Source organism: Staurois parvus, unplaced genomic scaffold, assembly GCF_062004578.1.
Source record: "Staurois parvus isolate SC_StPar_1 unplaced genomic scaffold, SC_StPar_1.0 ptg000594l, whole genome shotgun sequence".
Classification (NCBI taxonomy): Eukaryota; Metazoa; Chordata; class Amphibia; order Anura; family Ranidae; genus Staurois; species Staurois parvus.
The window spans coordinates 264,119-278,392 of record NW_028318390.1 but is presented as its reverse complement, the minus strand read 5'-3'; the positions used below and the strand labels follow the sequence as shown (position 1 = coordinate 278,392).

Sequence of the window (14,274 nt, the reverse complement as noted above, 5' to 3'; positions counted from 1 at the left end):
TTTTTTTTCACCTCCCTGTCTTTCAGGACAGCTCCGAGAGACATTGGCTCCTCCCCACCTGAGGATACACCTCCACCCAGAATAAAACTCCAACCTCCCCACACCGACATCAGCAATGGTGTTTCTTCCGATGAGGAGACACTGTCTTGGAAGCCCTCTCAGAGCGGTCAGAGGACCGTGCTGTGCCTGGAAGATGAAAAGGTGGGGGGGACCGTGTGCTGTCCGTCTGGTGGGTGTCTTTTACCTGGAATTCTGCTCTGGCCCCCCACCGGTGGGGAGGTTTGGGGGCTGAGCGTCCACCTTTTAGTGTCCAGGGGGACCAAGGGAAAAGCACCACCACTCTACGAAAGTGCCGGCAAATGGAGCCCGGGCCAGGCCGGATAATGGGGGACACCACTACTGGCGGAGGAGTGGGACTTCCTCCTGGGCCGCGTCCCTTGAATCATGGCAGTGCTGAGAGCTGCATACTGCAGACATGGGCGACGCAGGACCTCAGGGCGGACCACCGCCTTGGAACATGTCCAGAGCAGAGGCGCCAGGACCAGGTGATACCGGCACCAGCCAGCCTCAGGTAGGTGGCTCAGAGGAGCTTATTTCCCTATCTGTTTTGCCCCTAGCTCCAGGAGGTGTCCTCAGCCCTCTTGGTGGTCAGTGGGACTAGAGCAGGGGGTGGGTAGGGGTCTCAGCAAAAAGACTCCCACACCCTGTCGGGGGGGGGGGGGGGGGGCTGGCGGCGCCCAGTCACTGTCTTTGGTTAATGGGAGCCCTTGGTTCTGTGTGCTCTGTTGCAGGTGAAAGCCAGGGACAAGCCCAAGCTGTACTACGTGGTTAAAAAGTGCCCCCATGCAAGGTGACCCTCAAAGACTCCTGGACGAAGGTGCAGGACATAACCTTGGTGGTGAGACACTTGGAGGGTTTATGCTGGTTAATAAACTTAGCCAAGTCGAATTTGGTCCCAGCCCAAAGGATGGTGTACCTGGGCTATGAACTGGATTCCACGCTTCAGAAAATCTTTCTACCCCAGAAGAAAATCCTAAAGTTGGACAGGGGAAATGGGCAGCTGCTAGGGAACCAGTCCATGTCCCTAAAGAGAGTCCATGTCGTTGTTGGACCTGCTGACCTCGTCCATCCCAGCGATACAGTGGGCAGGTTTGCATTTACGGCCCCTCCAGCTGTTCATTCTGGACATTTGGGATCGCCGGCAGGAGTCTTTGGACTCCTTGGGACAGGGTGAAGAGGACCCTCTGGTGCAGGAGGTCAGCCAATTTGGCTCAGGGGCTGTTATAGGTCTCACCCATCTCCAGGGAAGTCACAATGGACACGAGTGCTAGAAGATGGGGAGCGTACCTACAGGGGTCTGTGGCGCAGGGTTCTTAGTTACCAGAAGAAAGGTACAGATCCTCGAACTGGAAAGAACTCAATGGGATAACGCAGGCTCTTGTGGTGTTTCGGGAGCAGTTACGGGGACAACACGTGCGGGCCCTCTCGGACAACTCCTCCGTGGTGGCGTATGTCAACAGACAGGGAGGGACTCAAAGCAAGACTCTGGTCCCTGGCTTCGGAACTTCTCACCTGGGCCGAGGCCAATGTAGCCTCCTTATCTGCCATCCACCTGAAGGGGGGATCTGAACCTAGTGGCAGGTTTTCTCTGCAGGAGGCAGCTGAGGGAATCAGAATGGATGCTCAATTGGGAGATCTACCAAGCCATGATAGGGGAGTGGGGATCCCCATCCGTATACCTTTTTGCATCAGGCCATAATTCCAAAGTCCTGGCTTTCTTCTCCCTAAACCGTTGGGACGGGGCGTTGGCACTAGATGCACTAGCCCAGCGGTGGGACTTTCCCCTGTTAGGCCTTTTCCCCAGTCTCCTTATTCTGCGTAAATTCAGATCCGAGCAGACTTCTCTGTTTCTGATAGCCCTGCACTGGCCCAGACGTGCTTGGTTTTCGGCCCTGGCAGCCATGGCTGTCTACCCTCCCTGGATATTGCCCTGCTGAGAGGACTGGTTTCTGAGCAACAACTGTTAAGGAGCAGGGGGTTTTCAGCTAGGGTAGTATCCACCCTCCTAAATAGAAAAGAGGAGACCCGTTCTATCTACCTTAAGGTCTGGAAGCTGTTTAACAGATGGTGTGCTCAGACTTCCTCTAAGCTTATAGCTTGGTTTCCATCCTGGAATTCCTGCAGGTGGCGGCCGACAAGGTACTAGCGGTGAGTATGCTAAAAGGCCAGGTGTCGGCTCTTGTCGTATTCCTCGAGTCTCCTTTAGCCAGGAAGAGGCTGGTGGCGAGATTATTTAAGTCCTTGACCAGACGAAAACCAGTAAGAGAGAGGCCCTTTCCAAAGTGGAACCTGAAGACGGTGCTTAATGTTCTGACAGGCCCCTCCGTTTGAACCTCTGGATTCAAGTTCCCTCAAAATCCTGACCCTCAAGACAGTTTTCCTGGTAGCGTTTACTACAGCAAGGAGAGTGAGTTGTAAGCCCTATCAATTAGAGCCCCTTTCCTGCATATTTTTGCGGATAGGCTAATGTTTAGGACGGTTAATATAAAGAAAAAGTTGCCATTGAATTTAGGTGTAATTACCATATCATAAGTAGTCCCAGACTCACCCTATGTATAGGGTGTGGATTTTTAAACCAAATAACATATGAAAAGAAATTAGCAGCTGACTAGAGCAGACCTGCCATAAAGTGGTATATTACAAATCCTATGCAAAGTAATGATCACTTAATTAGTGACTGCAAATAGTATTTATTAAGATCACAAGGATCATGAAAAGGTAGACATTGTATCATGGTGAACAGTTTTCAATTATGAAATAAAATAAAAAATTATAAAAACAAAAAACGTTCTACGTTTTCCACTTAGCTGCGTGAATGACTGATAAGCCAGATATGATAGGCAAAGACTACTTCTGTATTCATTAGTGGAAAGTCCATGTAGAAAATCCAGGTGTAAATAAATCTTTCATATTTGAATCTATATCCTTTTCAGTTCCTCTAATAGGGTAGTAAAGACTTGTGTAGCAAAACTCCTTAGTAGATCATCAACATCATATGGGTGAATAATAGTGGATTCACAATATATGGCCATTGCCAATCATGATAGAAACCATGACGTTTCCACTGATGAATTGAGTATCAATATATATTCCGAGGTTGAAGTAAGGTATAGTCTCCTTTGAGTCAAATAATTGGTTGAGTATGAAAATAAAGTCTTAATTGTGCATAGTACCACTAAAGCCTTCATGTGATTTTTGCCTAAACATGGGTTCCAAAAATGTATCTTTAAATGAGAGCAAGTGCGGTTCCTTACAGGGATAGGGCTTAGGCTAGGTAAGTCTATGTGGTCTCCTTTATTGGTCCCTATTTGTGAGGGGCATTTGCAGAGACTGCACTATGGGTGAGCCCCTAAGGTGATACGCATCAAGGATCCCTGAGTGCTGCATGCAGATGTGACTGGGAGTATCCTGACCTGATCTAGGAGGTGGATGACCTGAATTATACCTATTGAGATAGGTTATATCTCAAATGCGTGTATACACGCACTTCTGGTGAGTGCGCATTCCATTTACATCGAACACCTGCCACTGGAAGTAACCCTCCACGCACGCTTATCGGGCTCATATAGGATCCTCACGTGGGCAATACATCTGGGACTTTTTTTGCACTATATTCACCTATTGGTGACATCATTTATGCACCTATTTTTATTTATTTGTATATTTGATATTGGTTTATTTCCTTGAATGATCTGATATTGCTGGAAATCTATACCTATGTACTGAGCACATGCTATTGATTTTCTCATGTTGCACAATTTTAGGGGAGACTGCACCTTCTCATTTTCTTTTAATTATGATGAGATTTACGCTGCATATTTAGTGTTTAGCGCTGCACCTTTATATTGAGATTTACATTGGAAGGTTTTGTTTGGTTACCTTTTCTGGTGTTTCAGCGGCTATTTTTCTTTTGGATAGTGCTCGCATATCTACTCTTTACATACAATTTTATAGTGCATTATTTGCATACTTTCATCACTATAACGCCCTCTTGTGTTGAAATGTCATCACTACATTGTTAATCCAAATTTAATTAAAATTACATATTATTGACAGTGAACATCAGAAAATGGCCTAAGTATTAAAATTTAACTTCAGTTAGTGTTCTTTGTGAATCAGTTACATCATATAACAATAACGATATCAAGTTATTTAATTTATGTTTACAAGAAATTATTTCCAAAAATTCTTTATTCCGTGATGAATTACATAATTTAATCATAAAAGGATTTATTTCAGGAATACTTTAAAATTTAATTCAGTATTTAAACCATGTGGTAATAGAGTACCCAGTGTATATATTCAAAACTTTTCTTTTTTGTAAAAGTATTCTATCAAAGTCTCCTCTCCTAGATGAAATTTTCAAGAGGAAAATTCCTTTTACTTTTAGACCATCAATTTTCCCTTGATGTACTTCCTTAAAATGTTGAGACAATGGATTCTCTTTCTCCTTATCATTCTTATTTCTATGTTCATTTTTAATATCTCGTCTATGTTCTCCAATGCATATTTTTAATGGTCTTGTATGCTCTCCAAAACGCATTGGAGAACATATAAGAGATATTAAAAATGAACATAAAAATAAGAATAAGGAGAAAGAGAATCCATTGGCTCAACATTTTAAGGAAGTACATCAAGGGAAAATTGATGGTCTAAAAGTAAAAGGAATTTTCCTCTTGAAAATTTCATCTAGGAGAGGAGACTTTGATAGAATACTTTTACAAAAAAGAAAAGTTTTGGATATATACACTGGGTACTCTATTACCACATGGTTTAAATACTGAATTAAATTTTAAAGTATTCCTGAAATAAATCCTTTTATGATTATTCCGTGATGAATTACATAATTTAAAGAATTTTTGGAAATAATTAATTTCTTGTAAACACAAATAATTAACTTAAACGGAAGAACTTCCTGCGCTAAGAATGGGGCCCTATAGCATGGGGTATTGAAGGCTTGTGAGGAGAAGAATTGAAATGTGAGTGGGCAATTTTATTATATATTTATTTTGGAAGAATAAACAGGATTACACTATGTGAGTCTTTTGTTTATATATGAACCGAGGAGGAGACCGCTGTTAGAGTGTAAGAGGCGGGGGAGGACCTGGTGAGTCATCAGAGTGGTGTCCTGTTTTAAAGCAAGCTGACCCTGTGGGATATTGGCAAGGAGGTGAGGGGCCACTACAGCTATTGTTTGGATTCACACAGTGTGGACACGTGTGATCACATGCATGAAGATTGAGAGTTCCTTATGTTGTATTTGGACATTTTATTTTTCCTTATGGACTTATTTTCTTACAACAGATGTTTGCAGTGATCTCGATTGTCACTAATTGCACTTTATTCCCATTTGGGAGTACACGGGTTGCACAATTTTGTAAATGCACATTTTGCACATTTTTAGCACAGGTTTAGTACCCTGTGGTATTATTTAGAGCACTGTTACACTTTGAACAGTTAGGTTGCAGTTTATATTTATTTAGTAAGTTTAGGGATAGCGCTGCACTTTATATTTATAAATAATTAACTTGGTATCTTTATTGTTATATGATGTAACTGATTCACAAAGAACACTATCTGAAGTTAATTTTAATACTTTGGCCATCTTCTGATGTTCACTGTCAATCATATGCATTTTTAATTAAATTTGGATTAACAATGTAGTGGTGACATTTCAACACGAGGGCGATAGTGATGAAAGTATGCAAATAATGCACTATAAAAAGCAATGGACAAGTTATCCCCTCCCAGTTCTGCCGAAGTCCGCAATGATTGACGCGTTTCGTATGCCAATGTAGTGACATCATCACGCTCTGCGTTCTTCCATGCTGCAGTGTCCATGAGGGAAAAGAAGCAAGCCATGCGTCTCCATCTTGGATAAATATAAGGCAAGACGGAAAACCACAAATACACACAACTCCCCAGAGTTTTTTACAAATATAAGTGGCTTAGTTGACTTCCACCTCTGCATACCTCTGCATAGAGCTAAGTCATACCTTGTTAATATCAGTGATACGGGGTTGCTATACCTCATGCCGCAATTGGGAATTCAAGCGCTCTGTTATAGAGAAATTTTTGGGCCTTTTTATAGGTGAATACCGAGTATTATCTCATTTATATTTTTATGCAACACGGGACATATGTCCTATCTATCCCTGTAAGGAACCGCACTTGCTCTCATTTAAAGATACATTTTTGGAACCCATGTTTAAGCAAATCACATGAATGCTTTAGTGGTACTATGCACAATTAAGACTTTATTTTCATACTCAACCAATTTTTTGACTCAAAGGAGACTATACCTTTCTTCAACCTCAGAATATATATTGATACTCATTTCATCAGTGGAAACGTCATGGTTTCTATCATGATTGGCAATGGCCATATATTGTGAATCCACTATTATTCACCCATATGATGTTGTTGATCTACTAAGGAGTTTTGCTACACAAGTCTTTACTACCCTATTAAGAGGAACTGAAAAGGATACAGATTCAAATATGGAAGATTTATTTACACCTGGATTTTCTACATGGACTTTCCACTAATGAATACAGAAGTAGTCTTTGCCTATCATATCTGGCTTATCAGTCATTCATGCAGCTAAGTGGAAAACGCAGAACTTTTTTTGTTTTTATATTTTTATTTTTTTTTTTATTTCATGATTGAAAATTGTTCACCATGATACAATGTCTACCTTTTCATGATCCTTGTGATCTTAAATACTATTTGCATTCACTAATTAAGTGATCATTACTCTGCATAGGATTAGTAATATACCACTTTATGGCAGGTCTGCTCTAGTCAGTTGCTAATTTCTTTTCATAATGTTTAGGACGGACCTGGCCTTCTTATCCAAAATAAAGCCGGACTTTTATTCTGGGTGGAGGTATTTCCTCAGGTGGGGAGGCGCAGAGGTCTGTTAAGGTGCTGTCTTAAAAGACTCCTGGAAAAGGTGTTACCATAAGTGTAACTTTGCCTTTTTTTTAATGCTACATGGTATTTGCACAGCGGTTTTTCAAACGCAATTTTTTTGGGAAAAAAAAAGCACAGGCACAGTCTAGGGGAAGTCCTAATTGGTAGTAAACCCAGTTTACTGCTTAGTGTAGGAGTTTGGACCTAGCTCCTTGCTGGGACTTTTTAGTCACCCTGGCCAACAGCCCTCTCCCTTGGTGGGAGGTGGGAGCATTACCCGCAATTTCTGCTGGATTGGTAATTGCCTCCTCCTGCCGTCCCTGGGCACAGTCTGGGGTGGTCGGTCCTGCAAGGTCTCCTCCCCACCAGACCCAGGCTCCTTTTTACTAGCCCCACTTCCCTCTGACAGTCCTCCCCTCTGTAAGTTCCTCCTCCCTTCCAGTCCTCTGTTTTGCCGGTCTTACCTCTCTGCGACCTTTTTCCCTGTGCTAGACACTCATCCCACCAGTCTTCCATCATTGCTAGGCTTCCTCTCTGCCAGTCCTAATCCCCCCCCCCCCTTTTTTTTTTTTTTTTTTTGGTCCAACAGCTGTGGATGTTCTCCTGACCAGGCCAGCAGGGCTTCTTCCATTCCATGCAGAGGGCCTGCGGTTTTGTTTCCATTTTTGTGGGGAGGGTTTTGAGTCCTATGGTGTTACTGGCAGTCCCTGGTAGGGGTTGGCTGCTTGTGGCAGCCATTTTTGAATGTGCTAATTCCATGTACCTTGATTTGGGAGGATTCGTGGGCAGCCATTTTTGCAGAGGTCAGGCGGGGGACATTTGTCTGTATCTGTGTGGTGGCAGCCTTTTTGTACGGAACCTCTGAGTGTGTGGGGGTGGTGTCTTCCAGCATTCTGGAGCTTTGGCGCTCTCCTCCACAAGGCCGTCTCCCTCTTGGATGGTGTAGCATTGGCTGACTGCTCCTTATTTCTCTGGGTGTTGGTGGTCAGTCCTGCTGGGGTTCCCCCTGTCTGCAACAGCTGTTATGGGCAGTTTATTCCCCCCCCCAATGGAGCAATCTGTTCCCCACTGTGCCTGGTTGAGGGTGGTATTTACCTACGGAGTCTGAAGTGCACAACCCCCCCAGACCTCCTTTTGGAAGTGGCTACTCGGAGGAGGATTCTGAGCCAGAGGGAGCCTCAGCTGTAGCAGGTCTAGCTGTCCCTGATTCTGACAATGAAGAGGAATCCTCTGGCGCTGCTGCACATGAGAAAGCGTTGGTAGCCACACTCATTGTTGCAGTGCGGGAAGCCTTAAAAATTGAGGATTCTTATTATATTGACAACTTTGTGTATAAAACAAAAAAAGGGAATTTTTCATTTTCTTTCTGCATTTGTGACAAAATGTTTTCAAAAGACTCACCATGCCTCCTAAAATATACCTTGGGATATTTATTCAGAATGTGGTCATTTTGTGGTGTTTCTACTGTCCTGGTGCTCCAGGGCCTCCAAAAATGTCATAGGTAGTCAGGAAATTAGATGCATAATTTGTTGCTAGAATGCTTGAAGGTGGATTTTGGGCCCCTCTATATGGCTCGGCTCACACATGTAATATCATACTCAGGAGGAATAGCAGAATGCATTGTAGTGTAACTGTAAGTATGCCCATAATGTATGTCACAAATACAATGCCAAGCTGCAGTTTCTAAAGTGAGCAAAATCCTCTCTTGTATTAAAAGAGGTATAGACTCCAGAGAGATCATTTTTACCCCTGTACAAATCAGTAGTAACACCTCATCTGGAATATGAAGTTCAGTTTTGGGCACCAAAAGGGCAACCAAATTGGATAAGAGGCATGGAGGAGATCAGCTATGAGGAAAGATTAGAGTAACTGAATTTATTCTCTTGAAAAGAGGAGTTTAAGGGGGAATATGATCAACATGTATAAATACATCAGTGGTTCATATAGTGTACTCGGTGTAGAGTTATTCACCTTGAGGTCATCACAGAGAACAAGGGGGCACTCTTTACATCTGGAGGAAAAGAAATTTAATCTCCAAATACAGAAAGGTTTCTTCACAATAAAAGCTGTGAAAATGTGAAATAGACTCCCTCTGGCCAATTCAGTGGATTGCTTTAACCACTAGCCTACAGGGCACTTATACCCCCTTCCTGCCCAGGCATGCGCAGGATCCCGACAAGGCATACGGGCAGGCGGGCACTAGGAGGAAGGCAGACACTAGGACCCAGGCAGACAGTAGGACCCAGGCGCGCCTGTCGGCGCTGGGCGGGTTATTTAAAGAGCACCTCGGTGCTCATTCATTGCTGACTGGTCTTCAGCTTCCCCCAGTGTCCTGCTTGTTTCCTGTGCGATTCCTTTGGTGCTGACCCGGCTTGTTCCTGACCCGACTGATTACTCTCCTGCTCCTGGTTCATGACTTGGGCTCTGCTCCTGACCTTGGCTTCTCCTACTGATTCTGTACCTCGCTGCCCGACTGTTGATGACTTTGGCTTCCTTTTGACCCTGCTCCTGTTCCGTGTCCTGGCTACCTACTTGCTCTGCTGCACATCAGGCATTACCCAGAACCTGCTCTGTCTGCTGCTACAGTATTCTAATCAGAGGATACACTGCCTTTCCAGGCCATCATCTGCAAGAGCCGCAAGCAACAACACTGGCGCTCTTGTCCCCCTGGTTCCTAGACTCCCTCTGTTCCAACCTCAGCGGGGTCAGGGCTAGTGACACAAGTGAGGCCGACCTCATCAATTCAGTCTCCTATCAGGTACGTGACAATTTCCCTGTTTACATGTGATCAGCTGTGATTGGACACAGCTGATCACATGACCGAGCTGACATCTTTGGCACTTTCCGTGGATCTGTGATCCGCTGTGTCCAAGGGACACAGTGTACCGCCGATCGCCGCGCTCCGGGAGCCGCGCATGCGTGGTTAGAATGGGAGGACGTCATGACGTCCTCCCAGAACGAGAACCACCTTGCGTCTGTCATTTTACTATATGGGGGGCGGGAGGTGGTTGAGAGGCCTGGATTCTTTCTTGGATACACAATATAACTGGTTACTAACATTTATAGGTAAAGTTGATCCAGGGAATGTCCGATTTGCCTCTTGGGAGTTCAGGAAGGATTTTTTTCCCCCCTGCAGGAGCAAATTAGATCATGTTTTGCTGCATTTTTTGCCTCCCTCTGGATCAATTGTGTATGTGGGATTTATAACTTTTTTTTTTTTTTTTTTTTTTTTTTCCTTTATGGTTGAACTGGATGGACTTTTGTCTTTATTCAGCAAGACTATGTATACTATGTAAATGTGCCAACAAATTACATTTTCAGAAGACTGTCTTTCAGAAAATACCTTGGAGGGTTTGCTTTCCAAAATGTTTGTTTTTATTTATTTTTTGCACCAGGGCCTCCATAGTGTTATCGGTAATCAGGAAATTAGATGTGTAATTTATGCTCCTTGAAAGCCCAAAGGTACACTTTGGATTTTGACCCCCTCTATTCATCTAGGCCAGGGGTCAGCAACCGTGGCACGCCACCACATTTATCATGCCACGCAAGGGAGACCGGTGCCTTCCTCTCACTACACAGACTGGTGCACAGCCGGCTCTTTGTCACTTTAATTCTTTGCTGCCTCTGTTCCCGCCCACCTCACTCGACTTGCCTGCAGGTGACAAAGCTGTATTGAGGATGGGTGGATGCAGTGGGTGGTGCATTGCGCTCCCCAAATGGATGCTGTACCCAGCTCCGTGAGCTTCTCTCCCCAATCTCAGACTGTACTCCTCAAAGGACATGCAGGAGAGCCTATGTCCCATTAACCCCTTTCCTATGCCCCACTGACCCTATACTCTGCCTCCTGTCCTCTACCTTGCTTACCCTGTCCTTTTCCCTGATTACCCCATCTTATGCTTTGTTGGCCCATCCTATGCCCTGCTGACCATTATACACTGCCCTGCTGACCCATCCTTTGCACTACTAACCTTTGTACACTCCCCTGCTAACCTGTGTAAACTGCCCTGCTGATCCCTTGTCCTCAGCCCTACATGACCCCTGCCTTCTGCCCTACTAACTCCTGCTGACCACCCTGCTGAACCCTGTTCTCCACCCTACAGTTTCCTGTCCTCTGCTTTGTTGACCTGCATACACTTCCATGCTGACCTCCCATTCTCTTCCCTGCTGGCCTCTCTACACTGTCCTACAAACTGCTGACCCTATCCTCTGCCCTGCTGACTTCCCATTCTCTGTTCCCCAATATTTCTTACTGCACCCTCACATCAGGCAGGCTAGATCTGGTGCTGAGTCAGACGCCTTGAGCTGCCTGCTCTTATTTTGCAAACTTATGTTAATTTAGAGGTGAAGGAATTGGGCTGATCTGAGGGTGAAGGTGGAGAAATTGGGGCTTATTTGACATGTGACTGTGCAGAAACTGGGGCTAATCTGAGGGGAGAAGGAATTGGGGTGATCTGAGGGGTGAAGGCGCAGGAATTTTGGCTGATTTGCAGTGGGTGCAGGAAATGGGGTGAACTGAGGTGTGAAGGTGCAGGAATTGGGCGGATCTCTGAGGGGTGAAGGTGCAGGAATTGGGTGGATCTCTGAGGGGTGAAGGTGGAGGAAATGGGGCGATTTGAGGTGTGAAGGTGCGGGATTTGGGGCAATTTGAGGGGTCATTGTGCAGGAATTGGGCTGAACTGAGGTGTCAAGGCGCAGGAAATGTGGCTGCTTTGCAGTGGGAGTGCAGGAATTGGGGTGAATTGATGGGTGAATGTACAGGAATTGGGGCTTATTTGAGGTGTGAGGGTGCAGGAATTGGTCATTTACAACATTTATTTTATAAAACATTTCTTTTTCGTGCCGAAGTGTGAGAAGTTGTCATTATTTTTTGTTTAGCTGGCAGTCTGTTTCTTGGAAAATACGTTTCAACACACTATGCTCAAAAGGTTGCCTTCCCTTGTGAAATTCTCACACACGTTGCATCCGCACATTCAAGCCGCATGAAAGTGTGACAAAATTACAACTTAAAAAAAAAAAAAACTTGCCATGCGAACTACCTTGGGCTGTCTACTTTACAAAAAGGGGTCGTTTTAGAGCCTAAAGAAATTAGATAAGCAGTCAGAACATCAGGACTGATCAGTCTTCAAATAAAAAGAAATATATATATATATATATATATATATATATATATATATATATATATATATATATTTTCAAAAGTTTGCATACACTGGCAGAAATTGTGAAATTTTGTTATTAAAAAATATGACTGATCATGTCAAAAAATGCACTTTATTGAAGGATGATGATCATATGAAGCCATTTATTATCAAATAGTTTGGCTACTTTTTAAATCCTGATAACAGAAATCGCCCAAAATGGCCATGTTCAAAAGTTTATATACCCTGGAATGTTTGGCCTTGGTACAGACACATACGAGTTAAAATGCCAATTAGAGGTAAATGTCCCACATCTATGGCTTTTTAAATTGCAATTAGTGTCAGAGGATCTCTTGATACCAAGCCAAGGTCTCACAATTTCTGCCAGGGTATGCAAACTTTTGCGTGTGGGTGGGTGTATAAATGTGTATGTATGTGGATAGATAGATCTCAGTTTGTAGAGACTATAATTTTCACACAAACCATGCTCTGATTTAGGTTATTTTTACCAGAGAAATGTATCAGAATACATTTGGGCCTAAATTTATGGTAATGTTTAAAGTTGTTGACTAAGAAAAACATGTCTTTTTTTCACGCTCTTTGGTATGTTTGTTCATTTATATAGCAAAAACTGAAAAACCCAGTGGTGATTAAATGCCACCAAAAAGCTCTATTTGTTTCCAAAAAAAAGATAATTTAATTTGGGTACAGTGTTGCATGAAAGAGTCATTCAACATGTGACAGTGTTGAAATCTGAAAATTGGTTTGGGCAGGAGGGAGGTGAAATTGTCCGGTATTAAGGTGGTTAATGAGGCTGTATGGTTTGTGTAACCACTTGAGCTTTGGAAGGTTTTACCGCCTTCATGACCAGGACATTTTTTGCACTATGCTACTTCAACTGGTAATTGCGTGGTCATGCAATTCTGTACAGAAATTACATTTTTGTTTTTCAGCCAAATAGATTTCTTTTGGTGATATTTGATCACCACTGGGTTTTTTTTTTTTTTTTTTTTTTTTCGATCTAAAAAAACCTAAAAATTTTGAAACAATACTGTATTTTCTACTTTGTCATAAAACATATCCAATAAAATCAAATTCCGCCATACATTTAGGCCAAAATGTATTCTGTGCATGTCTTTTGGTAAAAAAAAAAAATAACTATCAAGTGTATATTACTTGGTTTGTGTGAGAGGTATAGCATCTACAAGCTTAGATATAGATATATAGATATATAGATATATCTATCTCTCTCTCTGATGGCCTCTCTCATTTCAAGGCCCTAAAATGCCAGGACAGTACAAATTCCCTTCAGATTACCCCTTTTGTTGGAAATGTTGGAAATTCTTTCCCTTACTTACTTTGAAAATTCAAGAAACTGAATAGATTTCTTTAAATATTGTGTGTAATGTAAATGTGTGTGTATGTTTATGTATTTGTATTCGTTTATTGTATATTTTTTAACATACTATCACCAGTGCAGTACAGCGTCGTCGTTTGACAGATGTGGTGATCATGGACACTGACTGGTGACAGTATATAAAAAAAAAAAAAAAAAAAAAATTGGCATTGATGTGACTGGGATTATGGCTTCTTTAGCTGAAGCATGATTAAGTCTTTATCTATTAATACCATTGCATGTATACTGGTTACTGGGCGTTGGAACTAAATATATTTGGGGGTTAAATATGTATGCTTTTTATTTATAATTGGAATCGTGGCTATAGAGATATAGATATATATAGATGGATGGATAGATATATTAGTACATATACATTCAGTGCATCTATTTTAATGTTTTTTTTATTTTAGGGAAAATGGAAGATTATTCTCAAGAAAACCTTACCACGCGTTCTTTGCTAAAGGGTATTTTGGCAACTGAGATTGTTCGTCCGGAAGTAAAACACAAGCCTAAACAGAGGTATAATTGCGTTATATTTTATCATTTCGAAAGTGTGAAATTATATTTTAATCTTTTCTATATGTTATATGTATTGTCTAAATAACAAAAAAAAAAAAAAAAAAAAAATGAAGAATACCCTTCACATCTAAACAGAGGATTACCTGTGTTAGCAGTGTGTTATAGAAAGGTGATGGAAGAGGAGGGGGGTGGTGTCGGGGTTTGAAAACAACGTACCAAATGAAAGCTTTTTAACTTTAAAAA

At 42.6% G+C, this 14,274-nt stretch overlaps 1 protein-coding gene across 1 annotated transcript in view; it reads left to right on the top strand.

Moving 5' to 3' along the window:
- Positions 1 to 14,274, top strand: part of CENPT (centromere protein T) — a gene marked incomplete at its 3' end in the record, with an annotated part of 281,323 nt that overhangs the window by 16,995 nt on the left and 250,054 nt on the right. The window contains exon 2 of the mRNA XM_089692549.1: positions 13,923 to 14,031. Within this exon, the coding sequence (XP_089548675.1) occupies positions 13,923 to 14,031 (109 nt within the window). The remainder of the gene's footprint in view (positions 1 to 13,922; positions 14,032 to 14,274) is intronic.